Source organism: Bos taurus, chromosome 12, assembly GCF_002263795.3.
Source record: "Bos taurus isolate L1 Dominette 01449 registration number 42190680 breed Hereford chromosome 12, ARS-UCD2.0, whole genome shotgun sequence".
NCBI classification, from domain to species: Eukaryota; Metazoa; Chordata; class Mammalia; order Artiodactyla; family Bovidae; genus Bos; species Bos taurus.
This window is the reverse complement of record NC_037339.1, coordinates 75465714-75486948: the sequence shown is the minus strand read 5'-3', so window position 1 is coordinate 75486948 and position 21235 is coordinate 75465714. Positions and strand designations below refer to the sequence as shown.

General features: G+C 52.1%; 1 protein-coding gene across 1 annotated transcript in view; it reads left to right on the top strand.

The window, feature by feature from the left end:
• Positions 1-21235, top strand: part of STK24 (serine/threonine kinase 24) — a 93286-nt gene that overhangs the window by 67706 nt on the left and 4345 nt on the right. Inside the window, 8 exon segments of the mRNA NM_001099950.1 lie at positions 265-321; positions 6733-6841; positions 7163-7320; positions 12665-12850; positions 15098-15243; positions 17192-17321; positions 18441-18509; positions 20285-20421. Of these exon segments, the coding sequence (NP_001093420.1) occupies positions 265-321; positions 6733-6841; positions 7163-7320; positions 12665-12850; positions 15098-15243; positions 17192-17321; positions 18441-18509; positions 20285-20421 (992 nt within the window).

The following is a 21235-nucleotide window of genomic DNA, read 5'->3' as shown; positions in this document are numbered from 1 at the left end:
GAACACAAGGGGCCCCCCTTCGGAGCCCTGGTGCAGCAGGTGCGGAACCCGGGGCAAGGGGGTTCTGGTGCAGGGTCCCTCTGACACAGTCCCCGTTTCCCCACACAGTTCTCACTTGGATGTGCCTTACCTGCTGTTAACATATTTATAAAATTTTCTAGTTCGAGAATCACAGTGGAAAATACCTTTAGGTTATTTAAAATATTTTTGTCTCTTTTTTTTTTTTGTTAAGTAATTTTCATTCTTTTTTTTTGGTCTTTGCAGGACACTAAATTGTGGATAATAATGGAATATCTTGGCGGGGGCTCTGCACTGGACCTCGTAAGTATCACGTCGGATGTTGAACATGCAGCAGTGGTCTTGGTTGTAAAGATGAATCTGTTTACATTTCTGTCTCCCTCTTCAGTTGCATGAAAAAAGGGCCAAAATACTCCTTATAATAGGGATTTCTGCTCCTGACACGTTGCTGAAAAGTAGAGGTTCCCTGTGAAGCCAGGTTTTGCTGTATCGTGGGAAACCAGTGAACTCATTCCACGCAGCCACGAGAGGTGTTGCCTGCTCAGTCTGACCTCAGAACAGTTTCTAATTTTCTAAAACTGGTTTGAAGTTTTGTGGCATTCAAACACCATCATTTTTTCCCATTTCAGATGGTAACTTCACTTCTAAAACTTGTGTGGAGCGTTTTCATTTATAATTCATTAGAATTTTTAAAAATTAAAATTTGGTTTCAGGGGTAAGAGACAGGCACAGCGTCACACGTGGGAGCGGTGGTCAGGCCACGTGTGAACGCACGTCTGTCTCCTGGGTGCGCATGCAGAGGGCCTCGCTGCACCCGCAGTGTGTTTCTGGGGGAGCCGACCCCTGCCGGTTGGCGGTGTCTCCTGCCTGGCCAGCACCCAGCTGCCTGGCCCCCACACACACGGTAGTGGCAGCTCAGTGTAGGATGACCTCAGAGTCGTGGTGTGCAATTCGTTTCTCACAAATTGGTAAAACACTGTTACATGTTGGCCTCAGGCGAGATGCTCAGGGATCACCAGCAGATCATAAGCATTACTTGGGTCATCCTTGAAACACAGTATATGCAAAACAAAGAGTTTTAAAAGATCTCACACGGCTGTTTAGCACCTGATACCTCACCCCAACATGGTCATGCAGTGAAATCGGCGTAATCAGCACTCTTTTGTTCCCTGCCCGCGGGGGAAGGTAAACCTCTAAAACTGTGTGTATTATAAAAGGCTCTGTACCCGTTTTTAAAAAATCACATAATGTTATAAAACATAAAAGCAATTGGTCAAAATAGAGTTTGAAAGGAAATTTCAAGAAAAAAAATTTAACACAGTCCCAATAATTGTATTTAAATGGAAAGTGACAAAACAGCTGGATACACTTTATGACTCGCTTTGTTTTTGCATAAATATATGTATTACACAGAGAGCTTTCTTTTTTTTTTTTTTTACCCTTTTGAGAACTACTACAGAAATGTAGAAAATTGCCTCATTTTGTATAATTAGATTTACTGTTATCTTAAGTGAATTTCATTTGTGTCATGTGTGAAGTTATTTGTGGAGATGCTTTCCCAACGCTGAGCTCTTCAGAGCAGCAGTTCTAGTCTCTAGATGCTTTATTTATTCATTCCTAATGCCACCATAATTGAATTTATTTAGTGGCAACTTTCTTTGGATTTTTGAGTTGAAGTCTGTGAAATCATGGACATGGCAGTTTGCAAGGCAGCGTAGAATTCTCCTCTTATTAGAAAAAAATCCCATCTGGTGTGAGTCCCAGGAAAGAGCCATCCGCCTTCTTACATCAGTGGCTCCAGGCACCCTTTTTGAATGTCCCCAAATCATCTTATTTTAGTTGAGGAAACAGAAACATTCAGAAATTAGGTGTCCCAGCCAGCAAATGGAGCTGACCAGCTGCAAAGCCCTCTTTGTCATTTCTCTCTTAATCTCTTACGTTTTTTTTTTCTTTGCTGTCCTGACTCCAGTCCTCAAAGAAGATGCACTTTAATAATAATGAGACACAAGAATTATTTATTTATGCTTTGAATGTTGAAGACTATTATTAGGATTATTTTGAGAGAGTCTATTAAGTGTTTATACAAGATTTAAAAAACTGGAGTATGGCTGCATATGACGGTAGTTGAATAAACGGGTTTGGGACATTTCTTTGAAAAATTCCGCCTTGCTTTATCTAGCGTCTGTGTTAAGGGACATGGTGCTGATGCGCGCGTGTGTGTGTGTCTTTGGAGCGGCCCCTGTACGTGAGGCCCGTCGGGGAGAGATGACCGTGTCTTGTCTTGTTCAGGGCAGCGCTCTGCTGTTTGCTGGAGCACACAGGTCTCACTGGCGCTGTCCTTGCTGTAGAGACATAACTTCGTCTTCAAGCACCGGAGCTGCTCTAACATGAGGCCACAGGCCCGATGGCCTTTTTCACTCTGCATTTTAGTCATCATGCCTTTTTACTGAGGCTGTAAGACAGTAGTCTCAATGACACCTTAGCCTGGGGCAGGAAGACGGCGCCTTCCTTCACCCAAGGTTACCTTTGAGCGTGTTGCGTAGCTAGCAATTTCTTTTCCTTTCTTTTCATCTGTGGTTGAGGTTCCGAGTGGAGGCAGACAGAGGATTATACTGCATGTGGGGAAGTGCTACAAGGAAGGGAAAGTAGCGTGAAGTCAGCTGGGAGAAGGGGAATGAGGATTAGCAACAGGGGGTCTGACATGGAGAGATTTTTCAGTGATCACAAGATGTCAACATTACAGCAGAATCTAAGGAATCTAATTAAGAAGGAACTGGGCTACGTGAAGCAGCTGGACTACATAAGAGGGCTTCCCATGCGCAGTGGTCAAGAAGTGCCAGTCAGGAGACACGGTTCGATCCCCAGGTCGGAAGATGCCCTGGAGAAGGAAATGGCAACCCACCCCAGTATTCTTGCAGGGAAAAATCCCACGGACAGAGGAGCCTGGAGGGCTTGCAGTCCACGGGGTCGCAAAGAATCGGATACGACTAAGTGCACTCACAACAAGAACAAGGCCACGTGAACCGTCACTCAGTCAGGCAGAGATGCTTGACAAACTTAAAAAACGAGTATGCAGCATGAGTTTTAAGAAGCAGGGTGACATACGCATTGATGTTTAGGGCAAGCTGCTGTGGTGGCCGCCCCAAGCAGTCTCACAGGAGATGGGAAACTCAGTTCTCTCCCGCATGTGGGCTCACTGGCTTTCAGGCCACGTGGTCGTCAGGGCCCTGCTGCCGTGGGTGACTTCCTGTGGTCTCAAGCCCTTGTCCTCTCCGGCAGCCAGTGTTTCAAAGCCAAGACTAGGACTAGGAAGGGGCTCTTCTGCTTATACTCCTTTGGTGAGAGCTTGGTCATGTGGCCAGACTTGGTGGCCGCAGAGGCCAGCAGACGTGGTCTGTAGTTGGGCGGCCGCCCGCAGGCTGAGGGTCTCATAAGAGGAGGGAGGGATGACAGACTTGGGAGAAGGATTAGAGGTCACCCAGAGACAAGGAGCGACTTCCCCGGTGGCCCAGACGGTAAAGCGCCTGCCTACAGTGCGGGAGACCCGGGTTCAATCCCTGGATTAGGAAGATCTCCTGGAGAAGGAAATGGCAACCCACTCCAGTGTTCTTGCCTGGGAAATCCCATGGACAGAGGAGCCTGGTAGGCTATAGTCCATGGGGTCGCAAAGAGTCAGACGCAACTGAGCGACTCCACTTTCTTTCTTAGAGATGAAGAGCATTCTGCATCCTTCCCCCCGCCCCCCGAATCTTTGTTTTATAGAGATTATTGGAAGAGTTCCACAGTCCTCTTAACTGAAGAGACTGCTTGGAAACGTGTTGTTAGTGGTGGAGAAAGCGAGTCCCCACGAATTGAGGAGTTCTGCGCTCCAGGGAACAACTGGACGCCCTTTACAGTGAATTTTGACCCTCGAAGGGCCTGCCTGCTCTGTAAATAGTCTTTCTCTCCCCCCCTGCCTGTGACTCACTGGTGGGCGGGGTCTGGGCCAGACATAAAAGGGCATAACCATCCCTGCATCAGTCAGAGAGCCAGCTCTCAAATGGTCCGGGGGAGAGGTTTCAGCTCTTCCCTCCCGTGGGTGAGATGACTCCAGGCTGCCATGCCGTTCCTTTCCGGATGCTTGATCGTGGGAGGGAGGGGGTCCAGCCAGATGTTGCGGGTTGTCCGCCCGGGTGACTGTGCTGGCGGAGGAGAGAGAAGCCCTGTGCGGAGACAGCAGTGTGGCCGGTGGGGTGAGCCTTCTGTGCTCCATGCCGGGGAGGAGGGCACATCTGCCAGCTCGTCTGCCTCCTCCTCCTCTTGCCCTTAGTTATGAGGAAAGTGCATTTTTCTTCATCTTGAGTATTAAAATTCCCACAATCTACGAACTCAGAACTAGACGCGAAGGCAGACGAGGCGGAGCTTCCAGACTTGTGTGCTTCGGAGCAGTCAGTGTGTTCCTTCAGAACAAGACTCCAAGTCAGATAACTTGGGGAGGAATTCGGTTCTGCAGATTGAGGTGTGTAGTGAACCGTCCTGGTCTGTGGTGACGGCAGGCAGGACCCTGTAGCCCACCAGGCTCCTGTCCATGGGATTTTCTTGGCAGGAATGGTGGAGTGAGTTGTCATTTCCTCCCCCAGGGGACCTTCCCGACCCAGGGATCGAACCTGTGTCTCCTGCATTGGCAGGTGGATTCTTTACCACTGAGCCACCATGAAAACCCCTATGTGTGTATACATGTCATCAGTTCAATTCAGTCGCTTAGTCGTGTCCAACTCTTTGCAACCCCATGAACCGCAGCACGCCAGGCCTCCCTGTCCATCACCAACTCCCGGAGTTTACCCAAACTCATGTCCATTGAGTCGGTGATGCCATCCAACCATCTCATCCTCTGTTGTCCCCTTCTCCTCCTGCCTTTAATCTTTCCCAACATCAGGGTCTTTGCAAATGAGTCAGCTCTTCACATCAGGTGGCCAAAATATTGGAGTTTTAGCTTCAACATCAGTCCTTCCAATGAACATCCAGGACTGATCTCCTTTAGGATGGACTGGTTGGATCTCCTTGCACTCTAAGGGACTCTCAAGAGTCTTCTCCAACACTACAGTTCAAAAGCATCCATTCTTCTGCGCTCAGCTTTCTTTATAGTCCAACTCTCACATCCATACATGACTACTGGAAAAACCATAGCCTTGACTAGACGGACCTTTGTTGACAAAGTGATGTCTCTGCTTTTTAATATGCTATCTAGGTTGGTCATAACTTTCCTTCCAAGGAGTAAGCGTCTTTTAATTTCATGGCTGTAATCACCATCTGCAGTGATTTTGGAGCTCAAAAAATAAAGTCAGCTACTGTTTCTACTGTTTCCCCACCTATTTGCCATGAGGTGATGGGACCGGATGACATGATCTTAGTTTTCTGAATGTTGAGCTTTAAGCCAACTTTTTCACTCTCCTCTTTCACTTTCATCAAGAGGCTTTTTAGTTCTTCTTCACTATCTGCCATAAGGGTGGTGTCATCTGCATATCTGAGGTTATTGATATTTCTCCCGGCAATCTTGATTCCAGCTTGTGCTTCTTCCAGCCCAGCGTTTCTCATGATGTATTCTGCATAGAAGTTAAATAAGCAGGGTGACAATATACAGCCTTGACATACTCCTTTCCCTATTTGGAACCAGTCTGTTGTTCCATGTCCAGTTCTAACTGTTGCTTCCTGACCTGCATACAGGTTTCTCAAGAGGCAGGTCAGGTGGTCTGGTATTCCCATCTCTTGAAGAATTTTCCACAGTTTATTGTGATCCACATGGTCAAAGGCTTTGGCATAGTCAGTAAAGCAGAAATAGATGTTTTTTCTGGAACTCTCTTGCTTTTTCCATGATCCAGCGGATGTTGGCAATTTGATCTCTGGTTCCTCTTCCTTTTCTAAAACCAGCTTGAACATCTGGAAGTTCACGGTTCAAGTATTGCTGAAGCCTGGCTTGGAGAATTTTGAGCATTACTTTACTTAGTGTGTGAGATGAGTGCAATTGTGCAATAGTTTGATCATTCTTTGGCATTGCCTTTCTTTGGGATTGGAATGTAAACTAACCTTTTCCAGTCCTGTGGCCACTGCTGAGTTTTCCAAATTTGCTGACATACTGAGTGCAGCACTTTGACAGCATCAGCTTTTAGGATTTGAAATACATGTCATATCACATAGCAAAAAAAATTTCATCATGAGGGATTGATCTTTCTGCTTTCTTCCCCCCAAGGTTTAAAATTTAGATTTATTAATAAAAAATTCTGGTGCAGGGGTAGCCTTGGAAATCTGTCAGCTCCCAGGCCTTCTCTTTGTGACAGCTTGTGTTTTGATACCCGTGGCCTGTGTTAAGACAGAGCCGGACTGCCCGGTCCCCTCCCTGGCAAGCCTTGCAAGGTGCCAGCTTTGGATTTCTGGCCTGACCTCCCTCCTTGCTCGGGCTGCAGGCTTGGCGAGGTGACCTCGGCCTTTATCATTGGCCCCACTTTGATTCATTCAGCAAAGTCGTTTTCTCTGGTTCTTTTGGTTATTATTTTAATTTTTTGGCGAGCTGGGGCATTCCTTTTAAATAGGTTTTAACTGTGTGGGCCAAATATCTGTTTTGAAACGAAGATTTCAATCTTGATTATTCTTGTTCATTTAATGTTGACTCTGTCCTGTCATCTCATACTTTTTCATCTAATTGTTTAACCTTAATCTTTTTTTTTTTTTTCTTGTTAGTTAGAACCTGGCCCTTTAGATGAAACCCAGATTGCTACTATATTAAGAGAAATACTGAAAGGACTTGATTATTTGCATTCGGAGAAGAAAATTCACAGAGATATTAAAGGTAAGAAAGCATCCTGTTTATGGTCCTTTGAAATCCCTAAGGCAGGTAGAAAGAAAGGTTTGTTGTAGTGTTTTAACTGTGCTTCTCTTCTCAAGGGAAGTGGTTCTGTGGGCACGAGGAGTGTGCCTTCGATGTGCCTGAGTGGGTAGGGCCCCTGAGGGGCTCTCACCCGGGATGGGTGAGGGGCTCTGAGGGGGTCTTACCCACTGTCTGCTCTTGTCAAGATCTGATGACTCTGGGGGGCAGACAAACCTGTTCGCAAGGGAGCGGACGGAAGTGTCCAGCAGCCAATGTCAGGGCGTCTTGGGTTTTATTTTGCAGCTGCCAACGTCCTGCTCTCTGAACACGGGGAGGTGAAGCTGGCGGACTTTGGAGTGGCGGGCCAGCTGACAGACACCCAGATAAAGAGAAACACCTTCGTGGGCACCCCTTTCTGGATGGCGCCCGAAGTCATCAAGCAGTCAGCCTACGACTCAAAGGTGAGGCTGGCACCTGGGCTGGCGGGGACTGTGGAGGGCGGGGGTGTCCCTCCTGGGCTCCAGCCTCACAGCGTATCCTGCTGGGGTGAAGCGGGCGCCTCGGTTAGAAACAGGGTTCTCCTGCCGCCTCGGTCAGTCCCTTCTACGTGTCTGGTCCCCACTGCTGACAGTGTCTGTCTGATGGGGCCGGGGACGTGGAGGGTCAGAGGCCCCGGTGGCCCACCTGGTGGAGGTGTCCAGGCAGAGGCCTGCAGGGCGCAGGTCTGTGGAGAAGGGCCGGGGGTGCAGGGGGAGCCCGAGGAGTGGGTGAGGCAGAGGGCCTCGGACAGGAGGCTGAGCAGTATTTCAGGGACCAGGGCAGAAAGGATCCCCAGGAGAAACCAGTCACAAAGCTGGAAGGCCGGAGCCTGGGGGGAGGCGTACCTTTCATGGCCACTGCAGATCCTTCCTGTTACATTTAGGGGGACCCCCACCCACCCACCCAATTGGGCTTGTTCTCAGAGATCCTTAACTCCGGTCTCTCTTGCCTATCACGTGCTGCACTCTCCCAGTTTGTCCTGTCTTCTTTTTTCCCTATTGCCCTTCAGCTTATTAAACTGTTTAGTATGGGCTTAGAAAGCCTACCAGGACCCCTGCCTCCTGGATCTGATTTCACACCTGCATGCCAGGCCGCTCTGTCTCAGCTGCCTGGATGCAGCGAAGTCTCTACCTGGGCACCGAGCAGAGGCTTCTCTAAGCCAGGATTTCCAGGCAGACAAATAGTTAACTCAGATACTTCTACGTCCCAAACACTACTACTTCTCTTTAAGTGGAAATCTTCTCAATCCCTGGCAGATCTCCCCACCTTGTGAAACGTAGCACACAGAGCGTGGAGTGGCTTTCCCTGGGACCTGAGGTCCATGTGGTGAGCTGTCACGTGGGTGCTGAAGTTGCTGGGGGGCCTGTCCATAAGGGCCGAGATGGCCCTGGCCCTCTTGCTGTTGAGGGCCATGACTTCCATAGGCTCATGGCCTTGGAAGCCACTGGCCAGTAATTGACGGTAGGTTTTCAGCAGAGCTGCCCGGCCTTTGGCGTGTCTGTTGCCCGAGTGCCTTGCCCTGTGGCATGGGTTTGCCCCTGAGGCTATGTCTGATCTCTTTTGGCCCTTTCCCTGGAGTCATAACATTTTTAAGACTCTACAGGAATTTATTCAGTTCGTTCTATTTTAAGCTGAGGCCCATTCATCATTGGCTTCCCTGGTGATTCAGATGGTAAAGAATCTGCCGGCAGTGCAGGAGACCCAGGTTCAATCCCTGGGTGAGGAAGATCCCCTGGAGGAGGGCATGGCAACCCACTCCAGTGTTCTTGCCTGGAGGATTCCATGAACACAGGAGCCTGGCGGGTTACAGTCCCTGGGGTCACAAAGAGTTGGACACGGCTGAGTGAGGTTCACTTTGACTTTTTTTCACTTTCTTCTATCCAGGTTCACAGGTCTAGATTTTTAGGCAGGGCTGGGACTAGAATCCACGTTTCTTAACTTCTCTGATAACACCCCTGATGTTTCTCTTTTCTTCCTTACTGATAAGTTAGCTGGTCAACTCTGGCCCCCTGTGACTCAGGATTCAGATTTTTACCTTCTCAGGTAAAATCTCTTTTATTCCTCACTGCCCACTTCACACTTCCTCAAGAACTATCCAGCCTTCCTGAGACTCCCCCCTCCCCACCTTTCTGCCTGGGCGGGGTGGGGGGCCTCTCCTCGTGTTTACTGAGGGCAACGCTCTGCGCCATGGAGATCCCAGGACATCAGGAAGCTTTGCTGCCTCTTCCCTGGAGCTGTCTAGATCAGAATGCTCTTCTGTGGTCAGCAGATGCTACGGCATTCTTTTTTAGGCAGATTAGAAGATGCTGTCACAGACATATAGGAAATGCATGCTTGGTTGGGCAGCTTGAGAAAACACTTGCGACCTCTTGCAAACCTTTACTCACCTTACATTAGACGCTGTTGTTGTTTAGTCACTAAGTCGTGTCCAGCTCTTTTTGCAACCCCACGGACCACAGCCTTCCTGGCTTATGGCAAAAAGCCAATTCTTTCGTTCACTTGGATCAGACCCAACAGCCCTTAGCTAGAACTCAGTGTGAAGAAGTTTGTGAAATGCGCCTCCCCGGCTTGTTGACACAGGAGGTGTGGGAAGTGCAGATAAGGCCCAGGGTGTGAGTGCGGAGCTCTGTCAGAGGTCTGCCCGCAGCGCCTGACAAAGGGCTTCTGCCCAGGGGCCCGCTCCCACCCGAGGCCCGTCTGGCAGGGCAGTTATGCTCGCCTGAGACACATACTCGGCTTCTTGCTGGTGCCCGTCTCCTCCCTGCATCCTTAGACAGTCCCCCCACTGGTGTCTGCGTTACAGGTAAAGAGCGTGTCCTCTGGGGTCCCTGGGGAAGCCGGGTGCTCCTGGCAGTTTCATTTCAGGGCCCACGTGCTGATGATTCTCAAAAGGGGAAGCAGGTGGGGTGAGGGTGGACTGACCTGCCTCCCCAGTGCCTTCATTGCCCTGAGCTTAAAGGGGCATCGGCCTCAGTGTTGTGTGCGTGTCTGTGTGTCTAGAACCGGCTTGGCACAGTCACCTCTGGAACCAGTACGTTTGGTCCTTTGTCATTCGCCCCAACTGAGAATGCTGATCTCAGGTCTTGATCTGAGCCCGGCATTTCTAAGCCATGTTAGTTCAGAGGCCTTAAGAACCTTCTTCATCATTATTGTTCTCTTTAAGGTGACTTAGTGAAGCTTAGTTTAAGATGCCCGCGGGCACAACCGTGGAGCGGGGGCTTGGGCCGAAGACCTTTCCATCTTTTCCCCCTTTCTCTGTAAGGGGAATGATGTCCGCGGGTGGGCTGGACTGGGGCGGGGACCTTGCCCTGTTCTGTGCTCATTCCATTCTGCCCCTGCTGTGGCTGAGCCCAGCGCCATGCCCGGTAACTGACGCTTCAGAGCCAGTGCGGCGCTGGGCGTCGGGGGCTCTGACCGTGAGCTGGTTCAGGGGGGCCGAGAGGGTGTCGGGCGGCACAGACGCAGGCTTCTCAGCCCTTCAGAGATGAGCCAGGAGGAGAGGAGAGACATTTGTGCTGGAATTGTCGATCGACTTCTCTGCTAGCAACCCCTGTGGAGGCTGAGTGGCCAGCGCTGGTGTTCTCCTTGTAAACAACTTTCCCCTTTTTTGGTCTCAAAAGCAGTACTTAGTCTTTAATCTGGAAAATACTGGAAAAAATGAGACAAAAGGAAAAACATCTGTAGGCACAGTACCCGAGCACAAGCTAAGTTATTTTGGTGTCCAGTTGCGTCCGAAATAACTGTTTGCAGTCACCATGGTGAAGGATGAAAACAGGTGATGTGTTGATGGAAAAATAAAGATGAGTGGAGACACAGTAGGACCGGCCCATCTGTTGGAATGTGTACAGCCAGCTGGGCCACTGGGTACGTGACCAACCCTCCCGTCCCGATGGCAGCCCATGGCCTCCCCGGCTCCATCCTCAGGACCAGGAGTTCCCACCTCCTGGCTGGGAGGGATGCACTTTGCACGCGGGGGAAGGATGTGAGCGGAGAAAGCATCCAGCTTTATCCCAGCGCGAGTGTGATGGTGGGGCCACGTGTTGCTACGGAGTCGGCCACAGACAGTTTTTATACCTCTTGTGCTACTTACTGTGTTTCTGAATATTGCATCTTATTAAATAGTTTCTTATTAAATCCATTTTGAGCTGTGTTTTCACTAGTTATAACTGTTACTTGGGATTCTCCGTGTTTTTTTTTTCCCTGTCTTCCTTTTTTTTTTCCTGCTGCCCCGCACACTGTGTGGTGTCTTAGTTCCTTGAACAGGGGTCGAACCCATGCTCCCTTCAAGGGACTCGTGGATTCTTAACCACTGGAAGTCCCCCTCTTGTGGTTCTTCATAGAATATTTTCTGTACATAAATGTTTTAATGCCACTTAAATTGTATTTTGTCCGCAGAGATGTAGCCAGGTGACTTTCACTTAACTCGGTGTTACTGCAAGGGTTTTGAGGGTTGCCGTTCACCAGTGGTCCCCCACTCGGGTCCCCTCACCCCCACTGCTCACAGTAATGGGTAATTCTGTGTTGTCATTTTTAGGAGAATGCTACGCAGCACTAACCACATACGGAAAGAAACTCTGTTCACGAGTAAAAGCTGCAGTTCAGTTGTGATTTTTGACTTAGTCTCATTGTAGAAAACCACTGCTTGCTTCCCTGAATAGCTAATTTCCCAAACGGTGGTAAAACAGGTCTCCTCTTACGCCTCAGTTTCAGTTGCTTTGGAAAATGATTGCCCTCTCCCATATAATTCTTATTTTAAAATCCAGATACGTTTTTACATTTGATGTCGTAAATCCTAGATACTGTAATAGACAAACTCACTTGATTCTCTATCAGCGTCATTGGTGAATATTCGATACTTTAGTCAAGTTAATGTGTCATAGCAAGATAGTCATCCTTTTAAGGTTTTAGCATAAGTAATGCTGCTTTTGAATATTTTAGGCATCCCTTACCATTTTCTAAATATAAAATGTATTTAGGATCGATTCCTAGAAGTGAAATTAGTTGGTTTTAACAAGTGTGGGTATTTTTATGACTTCTGCATAATGCCGAATTGCTTGCCATTTACTCAAGTGCCAGTCAGGGTTTCCACGTTAGTCAGCAGGATGTTAGATGAATGCGGGGGGAGCCTGCGGGCAGGAAGACCACTCCGGAGCCCCCACAGAAGCCTTAGGGACAGAAGACAGCTCTGAACTAAGCTGGGGGCAGGAGGGGTAGGTGGGGACCCAGGGCGCCAAGAGGTCAAGAGCCACACACCTGGCAGCTGGTTGATTTAGGAGGAACCAAAGAGACGTTCCAAGGGTTGGGCCCAGGCTCCTGGCCTGGCGCCTGGGAACAGGGGTCTCATTTCATCCTGGTGTGGCTTTAAGGGCTGTGCTGGCTTCTAAGCATCTCTGGACGCGGTGGCTGCAAACGTGCCGTGGTCCCCGGACACGCCAGCTCCACTGACCTCAGGTTGCCTGTCCTGTTGACTCGGACTTAAACGAACGTGGAACGTTTCCCACCTCCGGCAGCAAAGGGAAGAGGCGTAATCGTCAGAGCCGGCTTCCACGTCGAGGCGGAAGATGTTGTTATTACACGTCTTCCTGTTGTGTTGCCTTTTTTGAAATTACACCAAAGGCTTTATGTTTAACAAATTTTTTCAATTAAGAATGAGTATCTTATTCAAGACCTCAGAAGCACATGGAGGGTTTTTTTCCCCTCCTAGGAAGTATGTTTCTTTGAACTGCCTCCCTCTAGTGTGTAACTGGCTGTGCTTTGCTGTTGCAGGCGGACATCTGGTCCCTGGGCATTACGGCCATCGAGCTTGCCAAGGGGGAGCCGCCGCATTCCGAGCTGCATCCCATGAAGGTCCTGTTCCTTATCCCAAAGAACAACCCCCCGACGCTGGAAGGGAACTACAGCAAACCCCTCAAGGAGTTCGTGGAGGCCTGTTTGAACAAGGAGCCGAGCTTTGTGAGTGTCTCTACCTGGAAACGGGCGTCTCCCCCCACGGGGGCCTGATGGGTCTTAGTGGCCTGTTTTCCTTCTCTGCTTTCAGCGGCCTTCATGATCTCATTTCTTTTTCTAAATGGGTATGATTGATTTCTCTGAAGTGGAAATGCTTTTTATTGTTATTTTATCTTTTTAAGGCTTCAAAGTCTACTTACCGTCTTTCAGATTTTCTGGTATCTCCTACCGCATTGAGCTTGAAGACTGTTCTCCTTAATATTCTATGTGGAATCATACATTTTTAATATTTATAGTGGAAGGTTGGATTATTTTTAGCTGTTGTCGTAACCACAAAGTCCGGCCTGAGAAACAGTGGCTAAATAAGTCTTTAAACGTTTTCAGTTTCTTCTTGGCATGTGTTAGGAAGGAAAAGAGGAATGAGACATAAATGAAGTCCTGCCTTGCTTTCCCCTCTTCCTTCTGACTGTCTCTGCTGTTGAGTTGACCCTGGCAGAGCCATGTGGCAGAGAGAACTACATGGCTTCAGCCTCATTTTCTCTATGAATTAGGATATTTCCTTCAGAGTTATCTGTGTATTTTAGTGTTGCATGTAACACTGTATGTCCTTGTTTGGTTTCTGAATTTTCCAGCAGGGTTAGCCAAGGTCAGGCTGAAACTTCTGAACTTGTGTCCCCACCCCCAACCCTCCTGCTCCCTACAAAGAACTCTTATCTAAAAATACGCTTTTGTTGTTCAGCTGCTCAGTCGTGTCCAATTGTTTGTGACCCCCGAGGACTGCTTCCCTCTCCTTCACCATCTCCCAGAATTTGTTCAGACTCACGTCCATCGAGTCAGTGATGCGGTCCACGCATCTCATCCTCTGTCTCCCCCTTCTCCTCCTGCCCTCCATCGTTCCTAGCATCGGTGTCTTTTCCATTGAGTCGGCTCTTCATATCTGGTGGCCAAAGTATTGGAGCTTCACCATTAGTCCTTCCAATGAATATTTAGAGTTGATTTCCTTTGGGATTGACTGGTTCGGTCACCTTGCAGTTCAGTGGTTGGTTTTAATAAGAGCACTATGGGTTTCTAATACCATACCAGGTTTTGGTAGCAGAATTCAGTGAGGAATGCCAACATTTTCTAAGACCCCCTTGGGGATGTAGAATACGCCACTCATCAGGTGCCACGGGGGTCACTGTTCTTCATGTCCTTGAGCTCTGAACGTTGTTACCAGGAGTTTATTCCCAGCCCTAAGAAGATACTCGTACATCCTCCCATTACAGATAACAGGTCTGGTATTGCTTGCTGGCCCAGTGTACACATCTCTAGCCCAAATGTATCGAGGGGAAGATGAGAGGCTGAGGGTCTGGGCTCTTCTGAGGTGCTTGGAGTTTCACACTCGTGTGGACAGGGACTGAGAAATGCCAGAAGTGACCCAGGCTTTTGCACAGGCTTGAGTCGGCGGAGTGTGCCTGGCTGTCATTCAGAAGCTGCAGTGATTCAGTGCAAGTGGGAATGCGGTCTGATTCGTGTGGTTCGTGTTCCTGCTGTCCGCTCCTCTTTGGGCTGCAAGGTTTCTCGGGAGGCATATGCCCTACAGGTGGTTTTGCCATCCTCAAAGCGAGCAGCTGAGTTCAGGGCACGCTCACTGGCTGGGGCTGTGCTGAGCCCAGGCCCTGGAGGAAGTCCTCAGCCCGATCACAAGGAAAGAGGCCGACCTGGGAAACCACTGTCTGTAACTCGGGAAGGCTGGTGACTAAGAGAACTTGCCCTTTCAGCATCCACGAAAAAGCTGTCTCCTGGCTCCTTTCTTCCAGATGAACCCAAATGAACCTTTATCTTCTTGTTTTTGGGGGATGGAGCCAAACAAAGTTAACGAGGTGATACACAGAACACGTTTTCTCTTTTGGCAGCATTAGTGATGATGGTTGAATGACCTCTGTGAAATTCTCTGTAACATTTCTGTGTGAATGCATTTTCTTGGGGGAAAGGGTGTCTGCTTTCACTGGACGGTTAGCTCCAGAGTGTTAAGGACTCCAGTGGATACTAGGTACCTGCCCACACTGTGAATGGGACCCCGCCCACTGATGCTGAATGACAGTCTTTGAATCAATCTTAAAGGAGAAAACTTTGAAATAGGACTCTGTCTGTATGTATTAGACTTGGTTGCTGGACGTTGTGAGGCAGAAGCCTGTCCTCTGGGGTGGAGTCACGTGGAATGCCGAGACCCTGATCTCACGTTTTCCTCTTCGGTGGTTGATGCATTTCCAGAGACCCACCGCTAAGGAGTTACTGAAGCACAAGTTCATAATCCGCAATGCAAAGAAAACATCCTACTTGACCGAGCTCATCGACAGGTACAAGAGGTGGAAGGCCGAGCAGAGCCACGAAGACTCCAGCTCGGAAGACTCCGACACGTGAGTCCGCTCGGCCTGAGTCCCTCGGGGTGTCTGTGACTTGGGGGAGAGGGGAGGTTTCCCGCAGCCCCAGGCTGTGTCTGCAGCTCGGAAGACTCCGACACGTGAGTCCGCTCGGCCTGAGCTCCTCCGGCTGTCTGCGACTTGGGGGAGAGGGGAGGTTTCCCACAGCCCCAGGCCATATCTGAACCCCAAGCTGTGTGTGACGCAGGCCGGTCTGTTCTTGTCTCCTGATTGGGCTGGGTTTGGGGTTTCTTTTTTCTTCAAGAAAGAACATCCAGGCTGACGGTGCTTCTGGTGTTAGTATGGGTCTGTTTTGGGAGTCCTTGAGTCTCTCTTTGTTGCCAGTGGAGTTTCTCTGAGTAAATCTGTTAGTTGTTCAGTCGCGTCCGACTCTCTGCAGTCCCATGGACTGCAGCACTCCAGGCTTCCCTGTCCTTCACCATCTCCGGGCGCTTGCTCAGATTCATGTCCAAAACCTGTAAAGAGCTGGACCTAGTTTTTTTTTTTCGAAATACTGGTCGGGTGAAATGACTTTAAACACATCTTTCGGTTCAGTCTCAGTCATGTCCGACTCTTTGCGACCCCCTGGACTGCAGCATGCCAGGCTTCTTAAACACATTTTTAAGAAGAGACAAGTGAGGGTATTGGTGATTCTCTGTTGTGTGCCGGTATGTGCCTGGTGTTGTAAAAGCTCCGCCCCAGGCATTTCCTGTAACCTGGTGTCAAGTTGAACATCTAGGAGATCTGTTAGCTGAAGAGGTGAATTGGGTCTGGGAGCCCTTTGGGTGCTTAGAGGTGGGGAGAGCTGGATGGACCGGCTGCGCTGACTCTCCAGTGGAGACTGGAGCCGGGAGGGTCAGATCAGGGGTGTGGAGGTGCTCCCAGGGGTGGTGGCTCCTCGCCTGCGCCCCTTCACACCGCAGCCAGATGTGCAAGCTGACCCCCGGCCCAGGCCCATGTGCCGGGCCTCTGGGGGAGACCCAGAGTGTGTTTCAGGGTCCCCAGGTGATTCCACTGCAAGGTCAGGGGTGAGACCCACAGACTAGGATGTTGTTGAAGTCACGGCATTGAGTGACGCTGGTGGTCAGGCCAAGGATGAAGAGACAGGCGGTGCTTGGTGGGGGCTGGTTCTGGACATTTACGATTGGGTCTGGGTGATGGGCAGGGGGGCGTCCAACTTGAGCAGTGTCAGGAGTCCACTGAGGGGATGGCCCTGGAGACCAGGCTGGTCTGGGGAGGCCAGGGCTCAGGGAGCCGGCTTTGACGAGGGCACATGTGGGTCTTCAGGAGGGTGTGTCGGCGAGATTTGGCCTTGAGGCGAGAGGTATAGGGCAGACCACGCGGACTTAGAGCGCCACTCTGTGAATGGTCATTGCAGCCCTGAGGACGCTCCTGCGGGGAAGGGCCGGGGCCCAGGACCAACCCTGGGGAACAGCAGCACGAAGGGAGAGCCTGCGGGACCGCTCGGGTGGGAGGAGGTCTGGGTGCTGGGAGCCGGGGGCTCTAGGTGAGGCCGATGAGTGGGAGCCTCTGCTGCTGAGCCCCCAACAGCACGAGGACAGAGGGGGGCCTTGGTCACGGTGCGTGCAGGTACGGGGTGGGTTTTGGGGGTGAGTGGAGGGTAAGGGATGGAGGCAGGAGTGGAGGTGACGTGTCCAAGCTTGTGACTGAGGGTCGGGAGGGAGCTGAGTGGGCAGGGCTGCGTGCTCATGTTGGGGTGGATGGAGCTGGTCGTGCAGCTGCTCCACGGGAAGTGATGGGAGCCACATCCCCACGGGGTGTCCCACCTCTGGGAGGGTGAGGGCAGGGTGGGATTCTGCAGCCCTGGAGGGACTGGATCGGCCATGGAGCCCGGGGGGCCCCCTCCCGCCCACAAAGTCCCCGTCCCCACCCCCTCCACGGAGCTGGCGCCCACTCACCGGTGCACCTGGGTTTCTGTGTTAAGGGAGACGGACACAGACGGCCAGGCTTCCGGAGGCAGCGACTCGGGGGACTGGATCTTCACGATCCGGGAGAAGGATCCAAAGAGTCTGGAGAACGGAGCTCTCCAGCCGTCGGATCTGGAAAGAAACAAGGTACGTCTGTGTGTGCGGAGAGACTAGCCCTCGTCATCAGGACCGGCAGCGTTTCGGAGCCACTTTGGCGTGAAGCCTGCTGTTCTCGTGGGCCGCCTGTGTTGGGATTTTGCTGTCAGGAAGTCGACAGATTAAGGGATTCCATTCTGTCTGGCTACCCAGCGCGGCCGGGCCGCGAGTCTGGGTGCTGGCCTGGTTCGCAGTGCTGCCGCTGCTTTCTGTGGCCACACCGTCAGCTCAGCGTTTCTGACACTGGGTTGTAGGGGGTGGGGAAGGGTGGCTGGGAAATGCTCACAACGACTTTCCAGCTTTTGACAACTCTGCCTCTGGTGCACAATGGCGTGCTCACCAAGGCACCGCGATTTGAGGATTGAATTTTAAGGAATCTTAAACACATCGCTTTTGGTATTTCCCTGGTGGCTTAGGCAGTAAAGAATCCTCCTGCCGTGCGGGAGACCCGGGTTCGTTCCCCGGGTCGGGAATATCCCCTGGAGGAGGGCACGGCAACCTACTCCAGTATTCTTGGCCTGGAGAGTCCCGTGGACAGAGGAGCCTGGTGGGCTACAGTCGTCCACAGGCTACCGTCGCAAAGAGTCGGACACGACCGAGCGACTGACAAATGTAATTATTGATGACTTGGTTTTGTGCCTGTTGGCATTTATGAAAAACTGTATATTTTGAGGGATCGTTTTGAAGCACAGAGGCATAGTTTCTCCTTGGCAGAGTGGACCAGTGGCTGTCACCTGGCGACCCTAGAGTCCCGCTCTGAGAAGCAGGCGTCACTACGTGTTCATATGGAGGCTGCAGAAGAGGAAAAAGGCAGCGCTGTCCTGTGACAGCCCCTTGTGGCAGCCGGCCCTGGCGTGAGCGCTGTCTCCAGGCCCTCTCCACGCGTGGCCCAGCGGTGCAGTTTCGGCCCTGCCCGCGTCCACGCAGGACGCCGCTCCCCGGCGCTTCGTGCCCTTCCACGGGGGATGGTATCTGTGGTCCCCCATCGTCGAGTGAAACACAGTGAGGCAGCCCTAGGCAGCTGCCACTGCGGCCGTGTCCCGGAGTCCAGGGAACCCCAGCAAGTGTGGATGTTACAGCATTGCTCATTACCTTTTCTTTCCTCCCAAGATGAAGGACATCCCAAAGAGGCCTTTCTCCCAGTGTTTATCTACGATTATTTCTCCGCTCTTTGCAGAGGTAAGATGCCCAGTGGACGGCTGGGGGCCAGGCGAGAGGGGAAGGGGGCTCAGGCGCTCATGTCTCTGGTAGGGCTGCCCTTGGAACCGGGGAGGTCGGAGCGGCCGGCGCAAGCAGGAGGACAGTGGGTTGTGCTCCTGGAGGCCGGCTGGGCTGGGCCCTGCCTTCCAGGAGGGCCTCCTGCTTTCCCAGGGCCGTCTTCTGTCCAGCCTGTCGTCTTGGGAGCTGTCGCCATGCGGCTGCCAGCAGCGTCCACGGGGACTTCAGCAGCCTGGCCCTGGTCCACACGTGGACCAGGGCGACTTGAACTTCAGTTGTGCTGCTTTCTGTAGAACCTGGTTGGGTGCAGCCTGGCCTCTGCTTCTGCCAGACTTGGGTTAGTTAAGTTCAGTCGCTCAGTCATGTCCGACTCTTTACGACCCCATGAACCACAGCACGCCAGGCCTCACTGTCTATCACCAGCTCCCGGAGTCCACCCAAACCCATGTCTGTTGAGTCGATGATGGCATCCAACCATCTCATCCTCTGTCGTCCCCTTCTCCTCCTGCCCTCAATCTTTCCTCAGGGTCTTTTCCAGTGAGTCAGCATTTCGCATCAGGTGGCTAAAGTATTGGAGTTTCAGCTTCAACATCAGTCCTTCTAATGATGGCAGTGTGAAAAGTAGATGTTTACTTTAAGGGGATACCAGATTGCCTGGGGTCCTCAGGTTTCCTGGGGAGCCCCCACAATAGGGGCCTCACCCCGCAGGGGCCCTGATTGCGGCCACTGCATCCCGGTGCCCTCTCGGGGGCACCCCACTCCCTGTAGATAGGTGCGTGCGTATGGCATTCAGAGGGGTTTCGAGAGTGGGTCTCAGGGTGAATGTTGTTCTTCATCGGGTTTGTACCGACTAGGAGATGAGTTGGAAATAGCCCCCTCTGACACTGCCCTGTGGAGTCTCCTGGCTCACGCCGCCTTTAAGGTAATTCCGAGTGAGCCACCCAGCCCCTTCTGTTCAGGTCCTGATCAGAGCTCTCCAGGGAGACTCTAGTAGGGGCTCCTCGGTCCTGGGTGGGGCATCCTAGGTGGGAGGGACCCACAGGGTCATCCCTGGGCTCTGCTTGGCCTTGAATCCCCCTTGGGGAGTTCCTGGCTGGCACAGGTGGTGAGGGGACACCGGCTCCCCAGGATTTAGGGCTGCCACCCAGTTCCATGGGCTTCCTGGTGGCTCAGCTGATAAAGAATCCACCTGCAATGCAGGAGACTTGGGTGTGATTCCTGGGTTGGGAGGGTCCCCTGGAGAATGGAAAGGCTACCCACTCCAGTATTCTGGCCTGGAGAATCCCACGGACTCTGTTGTCCATGGGGTCGCAAAGAGTTGGATATGACTGAGTGGCTTCCACTCACTTTTCACTGGTTCCATGAAGTCAAGTGTTCGGCAGCACCCCAAGGCCTTAGCCACCTGCTTGGTAACCCTGGGAGCTCCGAGTTTCCAGCCCGCACTGCAGCTGTGGCTGCAGACCAGAGCTGAATGGGCATTGGACGGCTTTGCTGGTGGTTGAAACGGAAGAAGGGAGCAGAGGGTGTGGACGAAGAGGTGCACAGAAGCCCCCTCCCTGGGGAAGGCAGAGACTAGGGCCTGCCTGGAGCTCTCGGCCTCCCGGAGGGGAGGGTTCCGGGCTGAGGCCGCCGGGGCCCTGTGGTCAGAGCAGGCGTGGGCCACACATCATATCACAGATGCCCGTGGTTTCTCATCCTCGGGGGAGTCATGCCGGCCCCGTGTCTTATGTTTGCAGCTGAAGGAGAAGAGCCAGGCATGCGGAGGAAACCTGGGCTCCATCGAGGAGCTGCGCGGGGCCATCTACCTGGCGGAGGAGGCCTGCCCCGGCATCTCGGACACCATGGTGGCCCAGCTGGTGCAGCGGCTGCAGAGGTGAGTGGCGTCTGTGCCCAGTGCCCTCAGGCCGGGGCTGGCTGCAGAACCGGGGAAGGGAGGGGGTTCTGTCCTCGAGAAATCGGTTACGGGTGAACCGTGTGCATCTGGACTCTGCTGGCAGGGCCCAGAGAGCTCTGTGGTTGTGGCGCTTGTCTCATAAGCACCGGATGGCATTGGGGGCCGCGGGGGCGGGTGCTCTGAGCTTTCCACATGCAGCCTTGTGCCCAGCTGGAGGGGTGTGGTCCTGAGCCTGGCATCTGTAACTCCTTGTTTGGATTTGTGCTTTAAATTAAGTCAGGGGTCCAGAAACCCCAGAGGTTGGGGCTCAGCGAGAGTGGACACAGCTGTGTTCTTTCTGGGCGGGTGGCTGTACGGGTTCTCGGTTCTGTCTCGTGCCCAGAAGCCCTGTGGTGCTGGCAGGGAGCCCCGTCTCTGGCAGCCTGCTGGGGGGTGGAGTTGGGGGCGTCCTGTCCTCGCCAGCGGCCCTGGTGGCACGCCTTCCTCAGTGAGGAGGAGGCGGGACTACCCATCTGGCCCCCGCCCGCTCCCCTGAGCTTGCTTGTTGGGGAGTCTCCCTGTGGAAGAGGTCACAGAAGCGCAGTCCCCGGGGCTGCTGCAGAGCGCGGGGGGTGGACCGCCCCGCAGCTCTGTGAGCCGAGCTCTCCTCCACACCCAAACCCTTTTCTTTTCCCCGCAAAACACCGGGCAGGTCACTGCTCTGAGGTTCACCTTCCAGGTGAAGTGTCTGGGCTGCCAAGTTCTCCCTAGAGGTTGGCCGGGCCTCCATGGGAATCAGGAGCATCTCAGATCT